This window comes from Poecilia mexicana, unplaced genomic scaffold, assembly GCF_051168715.1.
Source record: "Poecilia mexicana isolate PSO_F unplaced genomic scaffold, ASM5116871v1 scaffold_5, whole genome shotgun sequence".
Taxonomy (NCBI): domain Eukaryota; kingdom Metazoa; phylum Chordata; class Actinopteri; order Cyprinodontiformes; family Poeciliidae; genus Poecilia; species Poecilia mexicana.
The window spans coordinates 2,881,953-2,906,251 of NW_028263374.1; the positions used below are offsets into that span (position 1 = coordinate 2,881,953).

The following is a 24,299-nucleotide window of genomic DNA, read 5'->3' on the forward strand; positions in this document are numbered from 1 at the left end:
CAAAAACCTGATCAGATTAGAGAATGTACTTTCTACAAGAGTTGGCAGGTCACAACACTCTTCTGTACAGATACTGTCACTGCAGAAAGATGATTCAAAGTTAGCTAGTTTCAATGTCAGTGAGGTCATTGAGAGTAAAATCTGAATCTGTGTGTTTTTTGGGGGGCGGGGTAAAGGTGAAGATACAGATATAGCTGTTTGTCGTTAGTAATGTTAAATACGTTAATTATGCTGGTTTGATCTGTGGATTGAAATGGGAGTAAACAGACTTTCCAGTGAGAAGTTTTGCTTAGTTTTCTTTTTGACAAGACACAGAAAAAAAATCTAAATTATTTTTGCTTCATGTCTTTAGTGGTGACTGGTCCCTTAGTCATAATGAGGATGTTAAGTTTTAAATAATTGAAATCTCTCTTTTCACTGTTTGGGATACGCAAATCTGCTCTTATTGTTCTCAGAAATATTGCAGCATCAGCTGCTTGGAAAAGTGAAAAAAAGAATAAAAACAAATCACTTTCAAGACTCAGAGTCTTCCTCTTGCTTTCCTGATCAGGTTAAAACAAGCCTAAATATGCTGATGCCTGCACACATTTCTCTTTGTGTGATGAGAGTGAAGAGGATGCTTCATTTCTTAAAAAAAAACAAACAAAAAAAACAAGTATGCTCTTCTTCTAATAAGGAAATATCAAGTCTATGAGGAACGTTTGCTCACTGCTGTCCATCCAGAATATGAGTGGAGGAGGCAGGCCAGGCGGTGGGTTGCAGGTTAGGACCAGAGGGGAGCCTTCAACCACCTGCACCGGGGCCAGCACTTCCTTAGGCCATAACGGGGCCTCTGAAAGACAAAGGGCAACAGAATCAGAATTCATTTTATTGTCATTATGAACAAAAGAAAGCACAATGAAATTTAAAAAAGAACTCTCAAAGGTATGTCAAATAATTTAAAACAATAATGCATAAGTATATCTCAAAAAGTATAAAGATATAGTAGAAACACAAAGAAACAACTGGAATGTTAAGGAAAAATAAATAAATAGAAAATGTCCCCTGTGAACTCTCACTCGCCCCCTGTACCATTCTCTCTCTCTCTCTCTCCCCTTGCACCTGCAACCTGTTTCTAATCATCCATCTAACTCTAGTTCAGTAATCATACAACTTATTATCAGTTCCTCCTTGTTTGTTTCTCATGTCTAATCCTGCTACTTTGCTGTGGTCCCTGGTTCCTGTCATTTTTTTTGTTCTGCTCTGGCTCCCTGTGCTCCTTTTGATTTTTGTAAGTTTGTTCCTGTAATTTTTTCATTTCATTTCATTTTTCACTATGATCTATGGTCCCAGCTCTGGTGTGCATTTTGGTCCAGCCATAAACTCATAAGTCATTACAGATATAGATTAATTTATTACGCAGAATGGAATATTTTGAGCTCTTTTTTTTTTTAGTTATTTTGATGATTCTGGCTTGGAGATCATGAAAACCGAGAATTCAGATTCTCCAAAAATTAGAATATCACAAGGGATCAATAAAAAAGGACATTTTTAATAAAAATGTCATTTTTCCTGATCATTTCTATGCCCTCAGTAATTGGTTGGGCTCCGTTTGCATGAGTCACTGCATCAGTGCGCACCAGTGTGGTCGCTCTTCTTCCTCCTTACAATGCTCCACAGATTCTCTGTGGGGTTTGGGTCAGGACAGTTTGCTGGCCAGTCAATCACAGTGTTGCCATGGTTACTCAAGCAGCTTTTGTGGGCCGCAACTGACTCCTGCTGAAAAATTAAATCAGCATCTCCATAATGTCCAAAAAACCTGTCAGCAGAAGGAGCCATGATGTGCTGAAAACATCCTTCAAGCAGATGGCTGTTGTTGACTGACAGCACTCCAAATCCAGGTTCTTTCGTGTGGTGGCGTTGAAAAATGCACAGAATGATGTTAAAGACGATGAGATATTTACATGTTTACACTATGCACAAAACACGCAAAGTGTCACTAAACAATCTTGATGTGGACTGAAGATAAAATGCTCTCTGGATGCCATCAGGGGCCAAATTCAAGGCTGTCAGTTGAAGAGAATCGTACTTTCATGGCGCTGACAGGAAGTCCCCGAGGCAGATCGCAATCAGAGTTTCAAATGGAATTCAAAACAATCGTCATCGTAAATATGATACATAGTGAAGGTCCTGGAATTACATATAGCAAGCAATGTAATGACAAGATCTGGGCAGTTTGAAAAGCACAGGCGTGGTCTACATAGACACTGACATTGAAAAAACAAAAAACAACTTTAAATCGTTTAGATGTTGTTTAGATGTTTTTTCAACAAAATGCTCTCTGTAAACACATACTTCTAACAATAAAAAAACTTTCTTACTGGAGACGCGGAGCAGTATTTTGTTGGACAGGGCCACTCCGAGATCATTTGTGGCGAAACACTGGTACTCTCCCTCGTAGTCCTCTGGTCGTCCTCCGTTATGGAACCCTACCTCCAGGGTTCCAGAGCGTTTTCTCATAGTCACTCTGGGGTCTTTGCCAATGTTGAACAACCTCCCATTCCTCCTCCATGAGAACCTGAGGAGCATTCAGGGAATTAACAATTACATTTCCAACATTTAAACTGCATAAGAAAAATAACGAATGCCAAGCACTGGAGAACTGGTGTGATGTGCTCCATCTTCCTGGTCTTAGTGAGAACACCAGTAGCAGCGTTCTGAACAATCTGCAGCTGTAGGATTGATTTTTTTTAGGCAGACCTGAGAAGACACTGTTGCAGTAATCGATTCAACTAAAGATAAACATATGGATGAGTTTCCCTAGATCTGGGACATTAGATCTTTAATCCTGGAGATGTTCTTCAGATGATAGAATATTGACTTTGTTACTGTCTTTATGTGGCTTTATTTCAGTCCAATAATTGAAGCTGTGTGCTCATTCTAGATCCTTCGTCTTTAGGTCCAAAGATAGTAACTTGAGTTTTGTAAAAACACAGGTTTAGATTAAATGAGCCATGAGAAAAGAGCCAACATCTATATTAAAGATGCACCTATAAACCAGTGGAACCAAGCTTTCTGCTGTGTGTTTTCAGTGACAGAGTGATGACAACTGAGTGAGTCAGTAAGGTCTTTTGGTGACAATTTTGTAAGCATGAATGGTCAACTGAGTGCATTATGGGAGTACAATGCTCTTCCTGTGAAAAGAAGAGGCAGTTTGTGAACAGAGCAGCGAACAGTGTCTGTGTGCGTGTGTCAGTGGAAAGTCCCCACAAAGATAGCCTCGCAAACATGTGTGTGTGAGTGTTTGTGTATGCGTGTGGGTGCATGTGGAATGTGTGTCTTACGTAAAGCTGGACTGTATCCAAACAAACAATGTCCCACTGTCCTGAGTGGTCCTCGCCATGATGATGTAACGGAGTGTGTGTCCAACGCTCTGACAGGCTGGACGTTTCAGTGTGTATGTTGAGTGGCACTAAGACTAGATTTGGAAACTGGACTAACAAAAACTAAAACTCTACATTGCATTGCTCCAATGGCTCCTGCAGCTCATGTTAATATAATTATTGCTACATAATTGTCACATCATTTACTCCTGAGGTCCACTGATGAGGATCATGAAAATTTATCTCAAAATATTATTTGCAGAAAATACATATAAACACAAGTATGGACTTTCTCAGAATAGACTATAGTTATTAAATTGTCTGAATACAAAGAAATTAAGTAATAACACCACCTGAACTTCAGTAACTTCAGTCAGAGATGATTGTGTTAGTTGTGGATGATCTTTCATTTGAACTTTAATCATTTCTGGAAAAATATAAGAAGGAAAGGAACAAAGCAAACAAACAAACAAACTGCTGTTTTGTAGTTTGTGCTAGTGTGTGAGAGTTAGGGACCATAACCACGTGTTACCAGCTAAAATCTGTGAATACTTGAGACCCCCCATAAAGACTAATTATTACTGCCCGTTTTAATAACTCAAACACTGAATATCCCTTAAGATGCAGCAATAAACACAGTGTAAACTGTCTTAGTACGACCACAGGAGCTAGCATCTGCTGTTTCCGCTTTTAGGGCAACAGCCAATCAGTAACAAGAAAAATGAAAGGTTCTGTTGGATTGGCTGCTTTGCAAATGCCAGCCAATAGAATGTCAGGTTGCATTGCGCCCATTTATTTCAACTTTTAAAGCTGAAATAAAGCTTAAGACAGAAAACTCTTTCAGCAGGTGAAGCCATTTCTATATAGGCTAACAAAAATAATCATCATTTGGGAAATGAAGCTGAATTTCCCTGTTTGATCTCCAATGAGGGAGCCGAATCAGAGTGTTTGTGTGTGTGTGTGTGTGTGTGTGCGTGTGTGTGTGTGTGTGTGTGTGTGTGCGTGTGTGTGTGTGTGTGTGGGGGTGTGTGTGTGTGTGTGTGTGTGTGTGTGTGTGTGTGTGCGTGCGTGCGTGCATGTGTGTGTGTGCGTGTGTGTGTTGCGAGGGCTCTGTGAGTGCTTACGTTGGCACTGGGTTGCCCTTGGCTTCACACTCTATGATGATGATGTTATCTCTGGGGTCGACGATGTAGTCCTTCACTGACTGTTTGATTATGGTGGGGGGCTGCTTCACTGTGGGGCATCCAGACACAAAGCAACAGCTTATACATACACCATACAGGTAGATACACTCAGGTACACACACCACTCTGATATCTACATTAACCGCAAACCACAAACAGCTTTAAATCCATTACTGAGTATTACAAAGTCATTAAATGAGCTATGCTGGAGAAGGAGGAGGGGATATTTTTCCCCACAATAGAAAAAGGTTTAGAAAACATAAAGAGGATGTCATTTTGGACCAGTTTGTTGGCTTTTATACTCTGAAGTAGCAATCTTTACACCTCAGAACCATTTTTTACCTTTAATCCATCGGCAAACAATCTGTTTAGAGCCACAAAAGGTACATGAAACAAATTAGATTATTTTAACTATATCTGCTACAGGAAGTATGTCTTGATTTTTAAATGAGAGGGGGGAAATGTATTTTTGTGTTTTTGGTTTTAAAGTAAAATAAAAAATAAAAAATCTACTCTTAAACTAAGGTAATGAATTCAACGAAATGTCAAATTTATCAAAATTACATCAAAGTAGCAACCAAAAGACAAAGAAATTACATTATAGAAAATAATATTCATTAGACCATTATTGTCATTCTTTGTAGGAAATGCTATAAATATGCTCCATGAAAAAATGCTAATGCTAGCACTACTGTCACATTTTAAAATACTAAGTCTTTAGTGATTTTTTTCCCCCTCCAAATTTATTGAGACCAACATGAGGCTCTGGAGCCGCAGGTTGAGAAACCTCAACTTCAGAAAGAAAACAGGAAGAGAGGACAAAATAACTAAATGAGTAAGAGAATCTCCTGAATCAGGTTACACCAGATGTTAAAGAGGATTTCACATCTGGCCCAGCATATTTGCTTGCCAGCTGTACGCCAGTCTTTTTTTTTTTTTTTTTTGCATCTCTATAACGTTAGAAGCATTTGAAAGAAAATAGCATGCATGACTGCAGCCAGCATTTAAAATGTTTAAGCCTGAAAATCCCACGAGAGCACTGAAACATTAAAGCTGATGAACATCTATAATTCACTGAAAACCTGCGATCTACTTCAACGGTATAGTCAAAGCCAGGCCTTCAAACATGGCGGTAAACATACTCTGATTGTGGGGACGAGGAGTCGACTTCTCTTGTTTTCCAGAAACAGCACTTTTAATTTTCCTTGCCATTTTTGTGATGAAATGTAACGTCCACATGAATCGTTTATAAGTAAGCAGTTCATAGTAGATGTGCACTGAAACATGACTGGTGTTTTTTTTTTTTTTTATAAAAGGAGCAGCAACTCGTTCAACCCTAAAACGTCTGCAAATGTTAATAGTTCCAATACAATCCTTTGGATTTTATATTGTCTGTTAACTAGACAGACATTATATTCTTCTTGATAAAACAGATATTAACTTGTTTCACTGAAGTTAGCATTTGATTCAGAGCTTTCAGTTTTGCTATTAAGTAAGAGAAATAGATCTTTATTCCACACTGGAAAATGGCATCAGTGAATGAATGTAACACAGCGATCCGAGCTCCGACTTGGAAGACTAATGGAAAGCACCAATGAAGTAAAGGGTGGTTCAAACTAGACCACTTTGGAGCAGTTTGGGGGAAAAGTATTAAATCCTGGAACAGGATTCTGCTGCACTTAGATTAAATGTGATTGTATGAATGCCAGAAAAATGGAGGATGTAAATTGTTTTCCCCTTTCCTTTGTGGGGTTCCAACTTTAACTGGGAGAGTTATTCATGGACAGCAAAGTGCTTCACATTTACAGACTGCCTGGTGTGGTTCATAAAGGAGCCACAATCAGCTGAGCAGCAGAAGATTACAGTCAGACCTCACTGGCTCGACAGTAGAAGGCCCTCAGTAGCTATGGTTACATACGATTGCCACGCAGATTTTGAGCAAACTTTATAAATTTCGTAAAAACAGAAAAAACAAAAACGAATTAGGCATGTTTCCATCTACTGATGTGGAGTGGATCGACCAGGCTACATAAAGCATCATTATAACCGATGTTGATGTTATGCATGGCTGTAATAAAGTTAAGTGCTCACTACTTCAGAACTTATTCCACCTCCCCTTCAGCGCATCAACTCATTAATGACTTAACAGCTGAGTGGATTTAGGAAAATCCACTCAGCTGAGTCTATAACTTTTATTGTTATTTGTTAGTTTTGCAGTTTCCATCAACCTTTACAAATGCAATACTTCAAAAATGTGCATTAAAAAACCGCCTGATGGCAGATGTGCTATGCTAACTGCTGGGGGAAGAGATGCAGAAGGAACGACATGCTATGAAATACTTACAGTCTTGCTGGATCTTTGCTGTTAGTCCGGTGTGAAACAGAAAGACAGAAAGGTTTGATAGGGTGGTTAATATTAATAAAGACATACTGATTACTGTGCCATGTTAAAACTGGAGGATACAGGTTTTGGAGAGCTCCTAGCACATCCACGCTACCTGTTTTTAGTTTTTGTTAAACTGAGCAGTTAATGTTATTCATCAATATGTTCAGTCAGGAGTCAAACTGAGAGTTATTAGTATACTAATAACTAGCAATAACTATACTATTTATATGCTTTAGCATAATGCAGGCAACAATCAATGACAATATCAAGCAATTGATATATGTGCGCTTCATCTCCTTCTGCTCATCTCTTAAAAAGTATCTGCTTGAAATATGGCTGATCTCTACTTTACCGAATTAATGGGAGGAAGCGACACAAATGAAGAAAATGTGGTGAGTTGGAGCTGAGAGAGAGTTTGACCACCTGAGAGCCACTACTGTAACATAGTTAGGGTGTATAGTATGTAATCTATGTGACAGAAGAGATGTGACATTTGGACTGTAAAAGAAGCCGAGGACACTCACCTGGAAGAGGATTCCATACCGGTGGAGCACAAACAGTTTCAAAAAGAGAAAAAAAAACCCACTTTGTTATGGTGTTCAGGAAAAAACATCACTAACACAATGTCTCTGTGTGTTGAACTGACAGTAAAAAATATTAAACTGGAGAGAACAACAGATTTAAAAGATTTAAAAGGCCTTCATGTAAGCACAACCATAACTACACAATGTACAGACTCAGCGCACTTCTACCTAAAATAGGACAAAATGACAAAGCACCAAATAATGATTTACTGATGTGTGAGTACATATTGGTTTGGTGTTAATTCTTTTTTTAATAACTTCTATTTTCATCAGTATTTCACTCTGCAATAACAGCTGCCAATGACGACTCAACTCCTCATCAGATGATCAGTGTGAGTAATGTGTCCCTGTTTACAGGGAGGAGTTTATCTCTGCTGTCGCCGAATGCTTGGTTATATACTCCTGGTTTCCTTATGCAGTGTGGTACCGGTCAGCACGGTTTGGTCAGGTGTTTTATGGTTTTATGCTGAGTTCCGGAGGAACTCACCATTGGAGGAAACCCAACCCTAACATTCCATCATACTACTGAGACGACGAATGTGATGCGTTAGCATTAGCACATCTCGTGCTTGCTAGCAGTTTTCCTGTCCTTCGATCAAAGGACTGTGATGTATGACACTAGTAGCTCCATCCTTACTGTACCCGTGTCATTGTCCTACACAGATCGACAACTGAAGGGGTCCAGGAACGGCGTGGTACGAGTCGGACGCATGAGCCGCTTTTACATTAGAAACAGACAAAATAGCACACCAAAACACACCCACTTGTCCCCTACTGCTCTGTGGAAATGAGATATTACCGGCAGGGACGGAAAGTCAGTGACTCTGTGCAGTTTGCTGTGCTTCCTTTATTAGAAAATTTCTTCTCAGCCGTCTTAATTTAATCAGTGGATACGGACTGGTCCGCGTTACAATCTGGATTGAGTTGGGCTGTACTTAACTCATTTAGAATGCCACTCATCCAGTTTTCCTCTAAGGGGTGGACATGCCAGTATGTCGACAGAACATAATAGTCTGGGGTCCAAAGGTCAGGCACAAAAGAATACCAGAGTGAGATGAGAAGAGAGATGGAGCAGTTCACAGCTGACAGAGGTTAGAGGTCAATGCAAGTCTGTCCATGTGTGTGAAGATGCATGAGCCAGGTGTGTTTAAGACCCTGACAGAATCAGATACGGAAACAAAAATAAGGGCAGTCTTGTTTTTCTCCCTAGGCCTTTTTTATTTGTTGCTCTGGGTTTCACAGAGGTAGACGGGTGTTGCAGCCAATGTACGTGTAGTTTCAGGCAGTATGTTTATAATAAAATAAATTATGAATGTTGGAATCATATGAAGAATGATAATGGTTTAATTTAAAACAAATGAGTTCTTAAACTATTATCCACAGATAGGAGGCGATCTGTTCTGATCACTATCTGAATGAATTAGATTCTATCTACAGCGTCACATGTTTTCCTGTCAAATGGTATTTGTAATAAACTAAACACGGTTACTAATATATTTACTTATTGGGTCATATCATGTATTTTATAACGGCATATGCACGCATCATTATTGAAGAGGTTTTGCAGAAACCATGATGTGTTCAGGAACCCAGAGTCCGGCTGCGTAAAGAGAACACATAGCTTTTTGTTCTCCGCCTCTCTGTTCCGGCTCTAGCTGTGTCTTGTGAAATGTGATTCACTTCTAAAAACAAAAAACAGCTGGCTTGTTTTCGTGTCAGAGTTGATAAAAAAAACGAACCAGTATGTTTTCATGTAAATTATTTTTTTTGTAATTGGGCAGTGTTTACACTTTTCAGTTTGTTGAGTGACTTACGATCTAGAGGAACTTCGATGGCTGCCGCTTCCTGCCACAGCAGCAGTAATGACAGCAACATCAGGGCTGCATGCCCAACCTTTCCCAACATTTCTCTCCCTCCAACTGGTCGCATGCAATCCTGCCCTCTGCTGATTGGTCAGACGGTTCCTCTGACAGCTCTGGAGGGGAGACACGAATGCAAAAACTTTTTAGAAAGATCAAGATAGTGCAGCAAAGTGTGCTATGGTATTGTAAATAGGTCATGGAGAGGTGAGCATGAGACTGTCTTTCAGGTCTGGCCTACATTCGCAGCTCGGTTGCTCTGTGGCTCTCCAGAGAAAAGTGCTTAGAAAACAGGAGAGGAGAGGATGAGCTGCTACGAACGGGATCAGGCCGCATTCCCAGGAAGAGACGAGGCAGGATGAACATGTCATGTATCCAAATTCATAAGGGCTATAAAAGGCGTCATAGTTTCTTAAAAAGTCATATTTGACAACAATATAATTGCTCATAAAGTGAAGCAAGTATCATGTTTGGGTTTTAGTTTAGTATAATAGTAGTAGTAATTTTTCCTTCATTTTTCTCAGATGTTGATTAGCAGTACTCATACAGTCACATTCAGTACATGAGAATATTACAGAAAAGTTCATTCATTAAAAATCAGAAACATTCCAGGGACTCAGTTCACCAAGTTAAACAAATATAGATTCATTTCATAATTCTTTATTTCTGTTTGTTAGTGATTTTTATGAATTGTTAATTAATCAGACAAATCACAATTTTATACAGAAATATGAAATGCTAAGTAAACAAATAGTAGCTTATCATTTCAGGGCACGCATGTTTGTCATATTTATTTTTTTATGTTTTATCTTAATTACTGTTGGATTTTCAGTCAAATAAAAATATAATAAAACCACATTTCTGACTTGGCGACTCTGTTTACGGTGGTAAAATGTTTGGACTGGGCTGTGTTTTATTCCCTCCTGTTAAACTGACCGTGAGAGACGGACAGATCCAGAAGCGTTCTGGTGTAAAGTGTTTCCTAGACTGTACCTACTTCAGACAGCAGGTGTGTGTCCCAGGTTAATCATGACGGACTCTTGCTTTCTAAATGCTGTGTGCGCTGTTACACTGACTCACATTGGCTGCTGTTATATTTCCTTCCACTCTGGCAACTCCCCTCACAGACCTGTAGAGAAATAAAGAAAATACATATGAATTAACAATACATCCATTGTTTTTGGGGGAAAAAAACACAACCAGGAAATTGTTAGATTACATTAGATCATCCTTACAGAAGAAATCTGAACACAAATAATATTTAAATCAAGAAGGGCACGGCATGGATCACACTAATTCGGACATTTAGTGACTGAAGCAGGTTCAGAAAGAACTGAACTCTGAGGGAGTAACACCAGCCTGCTTAAAATGATCAGAATGGAAAGAAGCAGAAAAATACAGTACGGCAAACAATGAAAGCAGCAGACACGCTAAAGCGTTCACGCCTCAGGACTGTCTGCAGCAGAGTGGAAACTTCATCTGAACAGTGCGGCTGCACCATAAAGAGCCGGTCTGTGCAGCAGCAGCTGCTGCTCCCCTCAGGATCACCCTTGCCTCTTTCTGGGTCCTTAATTACTCACTCCTCCAAAAATATACACAACACACCCGACGCGAGGTCTACCTGCAGGTAGACCCCTCTATGGAAATGTAGGGAAAGAAAAGAATTAGAGTATCTTTCTCCAAAAACTGTTGCAACTGAATGTGTTTTTCAGGGAGGTTCCTTCATTGTTCGCTCCACATCTGCAATGAACAGAAGACAAGCTGTGTGTCTGAGTGCATGCACCCAACACACTCTGCTCCATAAATGCAAAAAAAAAAAATCAATAAATATCTGTTTTTGTTTTTATTTTTTTTTTCAATAGAATAGAATATACTCTATTGATCCCCAAGTGAAAACTTCTTCTTAGTTGACAAGCTACTGCATCTAAGGTGTTAAATGTTAGTCATAAAAATATAACCATAAGCGATAAAATGCATTGTGTGTGTGGGGGGGTGTGTGTGTGTGTGTGTGTGTGCGCGTGCGTGCGTGTGTGTGTGTGTGTGTGTGTGTGTGCGCGCGTGTGTGTGTGTTTGTGTGGGTATGTGTTTTTGTTTTTGTGTGTGTACCTAAGAGTGATGTAAGTGATATCAAATATGACTGAATATAAATTAATAAATAAAATAACAAGCATACACATGCAAATATGTTAATCCATAAATAATCTATAAATGAGTGAATAGAAAAATTTAATTTAACTAACTTAAGAAGTAAGCTTCCTGATGTTGGGCCTTAAATTAGCTGCTCTGGTGTATTCTGACTCTAACCTCAAGTAGGACAGACTGCTGCTGTGGCCTCTGGCAACACACTTAACCCAGTTAACATTTTTTTACCCCAGATGTTCCATACATGTCCTCCTGGAGTCAAAGGCAGCATCATTTCACCTTGGTGAACTTCTCTTAGGTGGTGTTGCTCAGTCATTTTCATCTCCCAATAACGCCTTTTAATGAGTCAGCTGTCATCGTTACTAAGAAGAAGTTCTAAAAGTCCAGTAGGTACATTTATATTATGTCTGATTTCAGATCAGAGAGGGCGATAACCAGCAGCCTGGAAGATGAGAACTGGGTCAAAGTACAGTTTGCATCCCGCCAGTCCTAAAAAAACCCAGAAACCAGTCTTGGGTTGCCCCTGACGACCTCTGCCTTTCTGCTGCACGATTTGTTTCCTTCAAACATCCTGATAATATCTTGCGGCATCGCTACCTCTTCTCTGCTCTGTTTGCAATTAATGCAAATAAGTTGTGATTCATCTTTTAGCTTTGCCGTAAATGACCCATATCTGAGGAGAGTGGCTGCCATGGTCACAGGCTGCAGGCTGGCAGCTCACCCAGCAGCACTTCCATAGTGTTTGAACAGAACCCAGCCTGTACCCAGCAGCAGCGTCACATCAAAAAAAGACATGAAGATCTGAATAACAATGTTTGGCTTCCTAAAAAAAGCATGTGACATGGCAAAACATGGATTAACTCTCCATTTTCCACTTTTGCAGTCACAAGTTAAACCTGAAACCTGAGTCAACGATTTGTTTCGAATGTTTGTCAGTAAAATTAAGAATTTTATCACATTTTACATTTTTATCTTGTACATATCATCAGCGTGAATAATCAGTTCGGTTTATCGGTTTATTCATACAGGGCAAATGATGGCTTCAGTCTGATCAAGTTCACAGCAAAATGAGCAGATCCAAAGTAACATCAATTCAGTCCAAATTCAAAGATATATTAATGAACCAAAAGGCAGTTAAGTGATGTCGTAACTCCTGTCATTCAAGTGTCTACAAAGAGTCACTGTGCAAGTCGCAGGATCACTTCACAATGTAACTCCGTTCTTACAAGGCCAGGAGTTCTACTATTGGACCTTGACCAACAGCTGCATCTAGTATTTAGACCTGCTGGATGCAATAAAGGACACTGATATTTCTTTGTCCTCGATTAAAAATGTAAAAAATCAAATTCTGGCACACTGTCACAGGTTCTCAGGATGGATCAAAGATCTGCTGTGCAATTCCTCATCCAGAGCAAGCATGTGGCAACCGTCAAAAGGAACAACTCAAAACGAAATCTCAAAATGAGCCAGCAGAACCAGGCTCATTATGAGCCAGACGGAGGCCAGAACCCAACACAAGAAAGAGTAGAATTCTACTGGGCCGATCAGCGAACAGACGGAGAAGTCGTAAACGAAGACGTCGATTTTCTGCGCTGTTTTAGAATTGTAGTCTCGCTGTAGTTTGAACAATGGCAGTGGAGGAAGTGAATGAAGTCGCCCAGTCCATGTCGGCCACGCTGCCAAGTATTGATTTTACATTAACAGCCTCCTCGGCTCTTCTCTCTTCGTAGAGGAGAGTGGTTGTTTCCCGTAAGCTTCACAGCATTGATCTGGCGCATTGTGTACGTCACGAACAAATGTAAAAACAAATGGTGGGTAAAATTTAGAACATAACAGTTCATGCCTCCAGAAAGCAAACGTTTCTCAGTAGCCAAGAGTCCAGACCCTCTGGATGAACCAAAGCGTAGAACAAGCAGCTGGTCCTTATCTAGGAACATATTTCCTTCCAAATTTACCTTGGAAATTCGAGGTGTGACGTGTTTTTCTTTCCACAACAGATAAAGAGCCTGCAAAGGTACCAGACATCATAGTGCTCCACACTAAAATGTGGGGTAGACATGTATGTGTGTTTGTTGTGTGAGCTCATCATCCTTCAAAAGGTATTGAGATGATTTTAAAAAGAAAACCCACAGACCAAGCAGAGCAGACATCCAAACATCAGGACGAATGGCAGTGAAGACAGAAAGGAACAGGAGTAAATGTTACTGAGTAAACCATGAGGAACAGAAGAAAACGGTTTTATTTCAGAACAGCATAAAATGAACAGAGGAACACCTGGTCTGGGGCTAGGTGGATGAAAGAGGCTCTTACTGCTGGAACAAAACCCTGACGTTTACGGGATGTTGCGTGATGCGAGTTGGCGTGTAAGATAAAGGACCAAATATTTCATCACTCATTAATAACTGAATTCATTTTTACTATATTTGAAAATCTTTGAAAATCTAAGGTGTTATACAGCATTTTAAATTCACTGTACGTTCTAGAAATCAGCATCTATGTAAATCATTACATTGTAGGCAAAGTCTTAATGCTACAAAATGTGGGTTAAGTGTTTCAGGAAGTATTACTAATCCATTTTTGCGTTACATTAACAGACATACCATAAATAATTAACCTCCCATGTGTGTCATTACATCCACTTTCCCCTAAAAGATCCATGTCAACTCCCATGTCCACTACACAGAAGAGGGACAAAACAAAGTGGCGTCGTATTTCAGCCTAACCCTCGGCACCCCGCGTAACCTCCAGGGACAGTCGGATGGAGGACATGAAGAGAAGAAGAACCAGTGGGTGCGGGGTGAATGCACGGTTGCCAGGCGATAAATGTGTGTATCTGGATGTCATGCTTGGGAAGAGCCGTAGCTCACTGTTGCAGAATGACCTAGTTTTGATCAAAAGCAAGAGCAAGTGTGAGCAGAAAATTAGGGAACATGAGGGAAACATGGAGATGCAGCTGAGAGGCGAACCGTTTCAGTCGATGTATTCTCCAGAAACAGCAAGAAAATAGAGCAGGAAACACAAACAAACAGAGAAAAAAAAATCATCCTGCAGATCATCTAAAGAACATAAAGGAGCAGTTCATCTACACCCCACTTGTCAATCAACTTCAGATGATTACAGGGGCATAATTCCCCCTAAAAGTCAGGTTTTTGGGGGGATGAGGGGGGAGTGAATATTTGTAGAAGAAATCAAAGACAGCTGACAGATGCCATGCTTCAAACTCCACTCTGATTGCACTGCATGTACCAGAGGAAAACTGATGAACTCGGCTAGACATGTAGTAACAGGGCTGGTAGGAGGGAAGTTTTACAGGATGGCACTTTATTAAGGAGAGAGCGTGATCAACATGAAATAGGCTTCAGTCATCCTAGTGAAATCTCCTCCATGTCATATTGGGTAGTTAAAGAAGACCCAAGTGCAGAAAGTATGACTTCAATTTTTAAAAAAGAACAAAGGAAACTGACATTGAGAACATAGAGGTAAAACACAGGGAACAACAGAGACAAACAGATCGCAACGAAAACAGTCAGAGAATGATGAAACCAAAATACTGGATATGCACTGAGGAAGGAGGAAGAGGACAGGGGACAGCCGAGGGAAATTAGGAGATGGAAAACATCTGGGCAGGGAAGCAGGCTGACGGGCTGAGGAAGGGAGAAAGAAACCAAGCGGAAACACGGGGACACCATAGATAATAAGAAAAACCTGAAACTAACACAAGCAATAAACAGGAAGAAACTATAATCTATAGAAACAAGTCCAAAACAAAAGCAATGGGAATAAGTTAACTACCAAGGAAAAATCTAAAAAGCTAAGCTAATTAACAAGAAAAATGATTGACACAGAAACATAGATGGAAGGCAAATTTCAAAGACCTTAATATTGTAACACTTTAACACACTACTGTTCTTATTTTCTGCTACCTTTGAATGTCAGATTTTAAGTCATAAACTTTTGCTTGTTGGCCATCTGTGGAGAAAGGCTACATTTTTCCATTCAAATTAATATTTTAGGTTCATAAGCTACCAGATTTGAGAATCCCTTCATTAGACTGTAGCCTCTGTGATATTACATGAGAAATAAAATGTAAAAAATAAAATTAAAATAGAAAAAAAAGAAGAGAAAAGGTAAGGCAAGACGAGACGAGACAAGATAAGATAACTCACATCAGTAGTCATGTTTCCATGAATGTTTTCTTATGTACATTTTGAAGTATCGCATTGGGAGAGGTTGATGGAAACAGCAAAATTCAAAATAACTTCCTCAATTTCACATAAACATGTTCACATTCGCATGAGGTGGCTTTCAGCTTCTCCAAAAGAAAAAATTAAAGCACTAAAGTCCAAACCTCCAGTTTGCAGAAGAAGGACTCTGAGATGTGTGGTTCATGCTAGTTTGCAACTTCTACTTCCTGTTTTTTACTCCCATATGACATTATGCCTCATGTAGCCTGGCTGATTTGCTTTAAATCAATCAATCAAATTTTATTTGTATAGCACAATTCAGCAGCAAAGCATTTCAAAGTGCTTTACATAATTAAAAAACAAAATAAAAACAGCATGTGACATTGAATAAAAAAGAGAAAGAGATTTTGGAAAAAAAAGATAAATCAGTAAAACACCTAACTCACATTTTCTTTTAATTTTTTTCTGACATTTTGAAAGTTTTCTCTGAAGTCTCAAGACAGTTGGATGGAAACATAGCGAGTGTGTGGCCACTTCACATTCCAAGTTAAGAAAAAAACCAAAAACAAAAACACCAATTGACAGAATAAACATATTAAAAGATGCAATTGATGCAATTCAACACTATCGCTTTCATATACCTATTCGGTCTATAGTGTGCGACATACTAAACATCTATGTTTATAATTTTCCAGGATCTTCTTTGCCTTTCCTAAGCACCAACTGCTCATATGAATACTGATCTGTACACCAAACAACCTTCGCTGCAGCTTAAACCAAACATCTTAGCCTTGATCTTATAATTAATGTTTCACTGGCCTGATTTTGCAGTGTCTGCTCCATTCTGCTGCCCTATCTCTTGACGGTGTGGGTGGGAGGCATTGACTGAGTTTGACAATTCTGTCTGCAAACAATAGAAGAAGTCTATTGCTCCTTTACAACTCAAGGTTAATAGAGTCACAGTCAATGGACGATTTATAGAGATTGTTGTTCACCTCTCAGTTTTATTATTTTTCAATAGACACTTGTGATGGAGTACTGAGGAGGAACTCCTTCAGTGTCAGTGGACATGATTTAGTTGAACAAAGCAAACAGCCCACGGTACGTTGAGGGTTCTGGGCAGGTGGGTTATGGGGGTGTAGGCGTCAGGTTGTCATGTTTTGGTGATTTACTTTTATGACCCAAATATGTGACTGACGATCAATGCAGCGACTGGGGAAAGGAGAATTAGAGGAGAATCTAATGGTGTTTAATGGCTTCAGATGGGCAAGTAAAGAGAGGTTTATTTTTCTTACTTTGTAGCAGAGATGCAGTCAGCATGAAAGGGAGGCTGAGGATCTTGAGATGTCACAAAAGACACATGGAAAGACAAGTGGAACATGAGATAGAGCTGCATGACAGGAGGAAGCTTCAAACAGATGGCTGGTTAGGTTGATGGAGACATGGGTCCATTGGAAACATAGATCCACTGGAGACATAGGTTCATTGGAGACAGAGGTCCATTGGAGACATAGGTCCATTGGAGACATGGGTCAGTTGGAGAGATAGGTCCATTGGAGACAGGCTCACTGGAGATATAGGTCCATTGGAAACATAGATCCATTGGAGACATGGGTCCATTGGAGACATAGATCCATTGGAGACATAGGTCCATTGGAGACATGGGTCAGTTGGAGAGATAGGTCCATTGGACAACTCTGGTGTGGATTAACTTGTATTCTGGTTGAGTGTTGAGAATGTTGTCTGACTAGGAACCGACTTGTGGGTCTGAGGAACGCTAAGGTGGGGGGTTGAGTTGGGTTCCAGGTTTTAGAATCAAAGGCACAAGAAGACAGGGTGTACTTTCCTTAGAGGATAACATTAGGTGGGCCAAACTATAGAATGTAGGAGAGTATTGGTGGTCTATTTGTTCTGTGGTATTGATGAGAGTATGAACTGGAGGCCAGCAAAAGGTTGGAAATACAGATAAAAATAGACACACGTTAACCACACGATTACCTCATCTAAAGCATCCTTAAAGACACGGGACAGAATGAGATTCCCATTCTAGGCCAGTTCATAAAAAAAGCTACAACCTGTTGTTTGCTGACTGGTTTTTCTTTATTCTCTGCTAGACTTATTTCACTGCTCCATCTTTTATGCAATTAATTTTATCCTTTTTGGTCCCGGCTTCCTTAACCTTGTTTTCTCTGCCACTCATTTGTTTCTCCTCTCACCCATCCACCCTGTAGGCCTCCATCATCCACTGTTGACAATGAAAGTGTACCACAAGCCCCGATAGCACATCTGGGTTTCACTTTGTGTTTCTCTTCCAACCATTCATCCTTATCACATCCCCCCACCCCCCCGTACCTTCATCCCTCTTCTTTTTGCAGCTGTCTTTTTTCACCTCTCCCTCTTGCCCAGACAACCCTGTGGTTGCCAGGGCTCCTTAGCAACAGCCCCACGAGGCAAAGGATGGATGAAGAAGGTAGGCGAGGGAACAAAGGCGTCGAAGGGAGGGGTAGGAAGGGGTGAAGATGAGGATGAGGAGAAGGTGGTAAGGGGGAGACTAAGCATAGCAGCAGAATGAGGCTAGAGATATGGATTAGCGATACAAAATTCATGGCATGTGAGATGTGATGTGTCTCACTCTTCAGTCAGGTCAAGAACTGCATAAAGTGTTTTTGATCATGCATGTGCTTGCATTATGTACGGGATTTAGGAATTAATTCTATGGCGGACAACCTCCTCTTGTTTATATGAAACGCATGCTTCTATTTCGCATTCAAACTCGAGATTAAAAAAACGCCTGATTGTAAAGTCAAACACAGGGTATGAAATTCAATCAGAATGCCATGTAAGCTCCCAAGTGACTTATTTTAAAGGGTGAATGAATAAACATGAACCTTGCATCCAAAAGAGACCTGGCATAAAAATGGCCCTTTTGTGCTGAAACACCAGGGGAAAAAAACATATTTTTTGGGGGGTTTTTTTATTTTTTTTGCAGTGCCCTTCATTCAGACTAGAGAAGTTTATGGTAAGAGAAGTACAGACAAGGAAGTGAGGTCTATGAAAGAAAATAAACCAGTGGTAACCAGCTCCTGTACTTAAATTTGAGAAATCTCTTGCAAAAGGTCAGTTCAAGCAGATTTCATCATGTGATCCCTAGTGTCAATATCACACAATTAAAACACTGACAAAAGGTTTCTGCAGGCTTTTAAGATATTTTAAGACCACATTTTATGAAATTTAAGACGTGTTTCATGACAGGGATGTACAAAAAAAATCCAATTTGTAAGCATGGAAAATTATTGAGGAAGAAATGCCATTACTTGTGATATTCTTATTTACTTAGCTATTTATTTAATTTCCTTTTGCCAAAAACTCACTGAGATCCAGATCTCAATTCTGTGTGGGCAAAAAAATCTGCAACACTCAAGATTAATTACATCTTATCACATTCTTTCTTTTGTATTAGATATTAGTCATAATTCTTTTCATTCCATGTTCTACTCCTTTTCCTCTCTTCCTCCTTCTTAGATGCATTTCCCTTCGTTGTAACAACTTTGTTGAAATAAAATTCATCAAAAAGTCAGACTGGTGCTTGACCACCATGTTTAGTATCCACTAAGCCTTCGCCGGTCAGAGTTTGAGTCTCACCAAATGCTGCTCCTAGGTCAGTGATAGAAGACCTAGGAGCTAAAGCTAAAGCTGGGGAGCGTTAGCCACACCAGCAGATTAAAGCTGTGACATTTCCGTGGCTATTGACAGCAGTTTTGGGCTGCACTTGTCTCTCTACAGCCTTAACCCCTACAATGGCAAGCTTCTTATAACCGAATGAATGTAGAATCTCATGGAATGGCAAGAGAAGTGAGCCAGTGGTTGAAGACGAGCGCTGTCCAGCCAACCGGCAATAAATTTGCACTTAAACTAGCTAGCTGGCTAGCTAGCAAGCCGCTGGTTAGTGGTAGCCTTAACAAATCGTAGAACACAACAAAGATATCCGTGCGTGATTCAAATTTTTGCTTGACAGCAATGTCTCACAAGAAAAAAACTAAACAAAAACAAAACTACATCAAATATAAGAGATTAAACCTTTAGGGTCAGGTTGTAATGACTCGATCAAAGTGTCTCACAAAAGCATAAGTTTGTGGAAGCACCCAAGTTACCTTAGCTTTTCATTCCCAGGGCTTTAAATCCTGCTGTGGTGACTCGGAGGTGGAAACTCTTCAGAACTGTATCTTGAGCATTTGGAGAAGCTCTCTGCTATTTATGTTGTTGCTTCTTGCACCTTGGTGGCATCTCACTGCAGAAAAATATCCAACACAAATACACAAAAATGGGGTTATGAAATATACTGTAGTAATGTAATATGAAAACTCTTAGGCCTGATTATGTTCAGGCATATATGAAAGCAAATGTATTTCTGTGGAGATAGAAAATTTTAAAAAGGAAATGCACTGGAATGAAGTAATTGTAAACATTCACTGTTTTTCATATTCAAGGAAATTCCAATCACAGTCATCATAGTAAAATCAAAAGGAAAAACTTCTATAGGATGTAAATAAACATTAACATACAATATGTTTGTTGCTAAACTCCATAATCCAACAGCTTAAACAGTAAAATTATTAGGTGTGTCAGAAAATCACCTAATGATTAGTCAAATACATGCCTGGGAAACAGAAGTAGCCATAAATTAGCTTAAAGCTGCCTGCAGGGGGCAGCATAACAGGAGAAACAGCTCAACTGCATCTAAAGAGCTACACAGAAATCTATTGCCGGGATACCCCAGATAGATTGGGGGCAAGTACGATGTTTTTAATACGTTTTAATATGCTTGGAAATATATCAGCAGGTTATGTTTCCATAACATAACTTGCTATGGAAACAGGTGTGTGTGCGTGTGCCGCATGAAGATTAAGCTGACAGAGCAGCTGAATAGGCGGCTATCCACTGGCCCAGATTGGTATCTTCTTATTTGTTGTCATTCTGAATATTAATTTGGCTGATGAGATAAATTTTCAGCAGAAAATCTTGTGTTCTGTAAATCTTTCTGTTTGCACACTTTATTATTACATCAACATTTTTGTAACCAATACATGCTATCAAAACCAACATGTTTGTGTTCCCCAGAGCGGAGGCAGTGTTTACCGCATGCTTCTGAACTCTGTCCTTTATGACGACAAATCTGACAGGAATGAGCTAGAAGGGACCATTATTCTTGGTCGTTTATTACATAGTGGCTATTGTAATAGGACTGAATGAAGTAACTGTAAACCGATTTGCAGGATAGCAGCAACTAATGAGCCACTTTGCTCAACGTGGATTTATGGCACAAAACTGAAACCACTTTCAACATAGAAAACAGACGGTCCTGTTTCAGCATGCCGAGGTGTGACAGATATTGAACGGTGTATTCACATTGTTCTCTTGTGCTCACGTGAAATTTGGCAGCACGATTTTTGAAGGATTTCCAGCAAAACAAAACATGCGAGCAAGCTGAAAAACATTTTTGTTTATGGTTAGTAATAAGAAAATTCACAATCTTTGTATTTGTATTCTTTTTTGGGCAAAAAATAGCTGGGACAAGACCTGTCAGGGTAGAGGTAGAGTTTAACTCAGAGCTGTGATATTTGTGATATATTTATCAAAAGTAACTTTAAAAGAAAAGGGAAGAGCTTAAAGCCACTGAGAAAAAAAACTCTGACTTTAATCTCAGAATTCTGATTTTTTTTTTTTTTGTGAATTTTTTTAAGTGGCCTAATCCTCTTCTTTAAAAGGGGGGCCTATTTGCAAATGAGAGCAATATTACAGAAATGTCTTGTTTTAGCTTCTTCCCTTTGTGTACTTGTGTGCGGATCTAAAATCACGTCAACTGGGCCTCAGTTGGCAGCTCTGGATCGTCTCCCTGGAGGCTAAAACAATAAAAGCCATTTTGTGATTTCCTGGGCTGTCCTAAAGACACACACACACACACACACACACACACACACACACACACACACACAAATGCTTGTCATTCCCAATTTGTCTGCCATAATTACACCATTACCAAATTTCATTTTCTACCTTCTTCTCTCAAAATAACATTATATGCATTAACACGTCTGCTCACCAATAGGGACACAGTTAATGGAAAACGCGCTCTCTGTTCATTCATTATGTAGAACGATACGACACATCTCTTATCTCATCTTCCCTTTATGTTCAAAATCTCAGACGGCCTCGGATCAATGTCAAATATTTAGTTTTTCATTCCCGCAACAAGCAAGTTACATTTGAGGAAAACGGTGAACCTTTAAAAAGTTGCATTGCTCACTTTTTTTACCAAATGAATTTAGCTGTGGATAGAAACCATGGCTCGGTGGGTAGAGAAGTTGTATTAGAATCTGACAGTTATGAGTTTGATCACAGATTTCTCTGTTGTCACATGATGATATCTGGCTGGGAAAGGCATTGTGTGCATTTGTACCAGTAAATAATTGGATTTAAACTTTCTTTAGAAAGGGATAATGTACAGCTCAAATACCAATGTCACCATTCAATGCGCTGCACCAGATTATCTGCAGTACCTTGACAGGTTACAAAAATGGATATAGAATATTTAATAAAATAAAATAGGATATATAAAGCTGCATGTTGCTTTGTAATCACATTGCACAGACAAACACACTCCTACAGGTGCTGAAATTAGTTAAATTAGTGGAACAATGACTGACAATAACAGGAAGATTTGGCTGGCAATCAAATTAATTAATAATAAATATGGATGTGATCATATTTTAAAGTTTAAAATTGAGATGCTGATTCCTAAATCTATTAAAAACACGTAGAATGAGTCAAATAGATATAAAAACAATTCCTTTGAAAGAATGACATTTTGGGTAAATTATTAATAAATAATTTAACTTGGTTATCAATTTCTTGGTCACTTTACATGTAAACAAGCAGAGACCCAGCAGTCAGCGGCGTGAGGCCGGGCTAGTCAGTAGTTTAAGGAAACCCTTTACGAGTGAGTGACACAACAGCCAATGGCAAGCTGAGCCTGGAGCTGAAACAATCGAGACAGTCACTCAGTGGAAGAAACCGCTGGAGCAAGTAAGTGCTTAAATAGCTCATTTAGACTGGGGTCAGGAGGAAATTATGACACATACTGAGAAGAGCCACAAGCATGTGCTGCTAGAGCTGGTCTTTATCAGGTACAGTAGGATCTCAGCCCATTTGTTAGGATCTTTGGTTGTTTTATGGTTTGATTTGATTCTAATTTCATTATTAGTTTGTGTTAGTTTCTTATTTTGGTTAGATCAGGCTTGTTCCTGTTTTTCTTTAGTTCAGTTCTTGCTTAGTGATTCTAGTTTATGATGTTTACCTCTTGTGCCTATTTTTACCTACTTTCTCTCTCTTTCCTTCCCTCCCTCTCTCTCTCTCTCTCTCTCTCTCTCTCTTTCTCTCTCTATTCAGTCTGCCTTCTGCCCTCACACCTGCAACACATTAGCTAATCAACCCAGGTCCATTGTTTCAGCATTCAACTTCCCAGTACTTAAGCACTTCTTTCTCGGTCACTCCTCGCTGGTTCCTTCTGTTACTTCCCCGTTTTACCCCATGTACCCCTGTGTTTCCTTGTTGGCTTTTTTCGTTGTGGTTTACTTTTTGTTCTGTTCTGGCTCCCTGTGGTTTTTGAAAGTGAACATTTGTATTTTCATCATTTTCATTAAATCTTCAAAGTTCACTTGACGCCTATGGATTCACTATAACTGCCACACATCGTGACACTTACATCTGCACAACAAACTCCACATATCACAATGTTAAATTGTACAACTTAATTTATCTTCACTTCTTGCAGAAAAATCTATATTATGACACAGCAAACATGCTTTGTTTTATTTTAAAAGAAAATGTTAAAAAATATGAATGAAAAGTGTTGTTTGATGCTTAAAATATTCACACCTCTGGCAGATTTAGTGTCTTTTCATTTGACCAAAATGTTTCTTCTAACTGAAGGTAACACAAATGTTCTGGAGCGGTTCAACCCTCTCTTGAATTGACTGTGAGAGCAAATCTGTGGGTGTAGCTAATGATCATAGAGTGATAAAGACTTTATAAAAACATTTTCTTGTTTCTTAAGTGAAAACTAACAGTTTTGTTTTAAAAGTCACTCAGCAATTAGGAAGTGAATACTGTGGCTACGCAAACATCTGTTATTCGGGCATTCTTTAATTTAAATGTTGATATAAATTTATTGATTTTTATTTATTTATTTATTTGTATTTTTTTTATTTTATTATTATTGTTTTTTTTGTTTGTTTTTTTTTTGTTTGTTTTTTTTGCAAAACCAATGCAACCAGAAGATCGATTTTGGAGAAAAAAAATCAATGATTTTTTTTATTTCCACTGTGACTAAATGATGGCATTTCAGAAATTATTTACACCTTTCTCAATAATCAGTGGGATAATTTCCATATGGATCAAATTATTTAAAACCTTCACTGTTAATTATATTCCCAGAAGATCCTCAGAACTGACGATGGGTTCCTGCTGCATCCACGCTTTCTGTCGTTTAAATATTCTGCCGATGAGGCTAATCCTCTGCTCGTTGGACACAAACACACG

At 39.2% G+C, this 24,299-nt stretch overlaps 1 protein-coding gene across 2 annotated transcripts in view; it reads right to left on the bottom strand.

The window, feature by feature from the left end:
• Positions 1-24,299, bottom strand: part of nfasca (neurofascin homolog (chicken) a) — a 71,657-nt gene that overhangs the window by 41,440 nt on the left and 5,918 nt on the right. For both annotated transcript variants that reach the window (XM_088005327.1, XM_088005328.1), the window contains exons 2-8: positions 19,853-19,989; positions 10,456-10,504; positions 9,331-9,491; positions 6,891-6,908; positions 4,487-4,595; positions 2,361-2,557; positions 710-832 (exon numbers count right to left, since the gene is read on the bottom strand). In XM_088005327.1, the coding sequence (XP_087861453.1) occupies positions 710-832; positions 2,361-2,557; positions 4,487-4,595; positions 6,891-6,908; positions 9,331-9,445 (562 nt within the window). In that variant the 5' untranslated portion in view covers positions 9,446-9,491; positions 10,456-10,504; positions 19,853-19,989. The remainder of the gene's footprint in view (positions 1-709; positions 833-2,360; positions 2,558-4,486; positions 4,596-6,890; positions 6,909-9,330; positions 9,492-10,455; positions 10,505-19,852; positions 19,990-24,299) is intronic.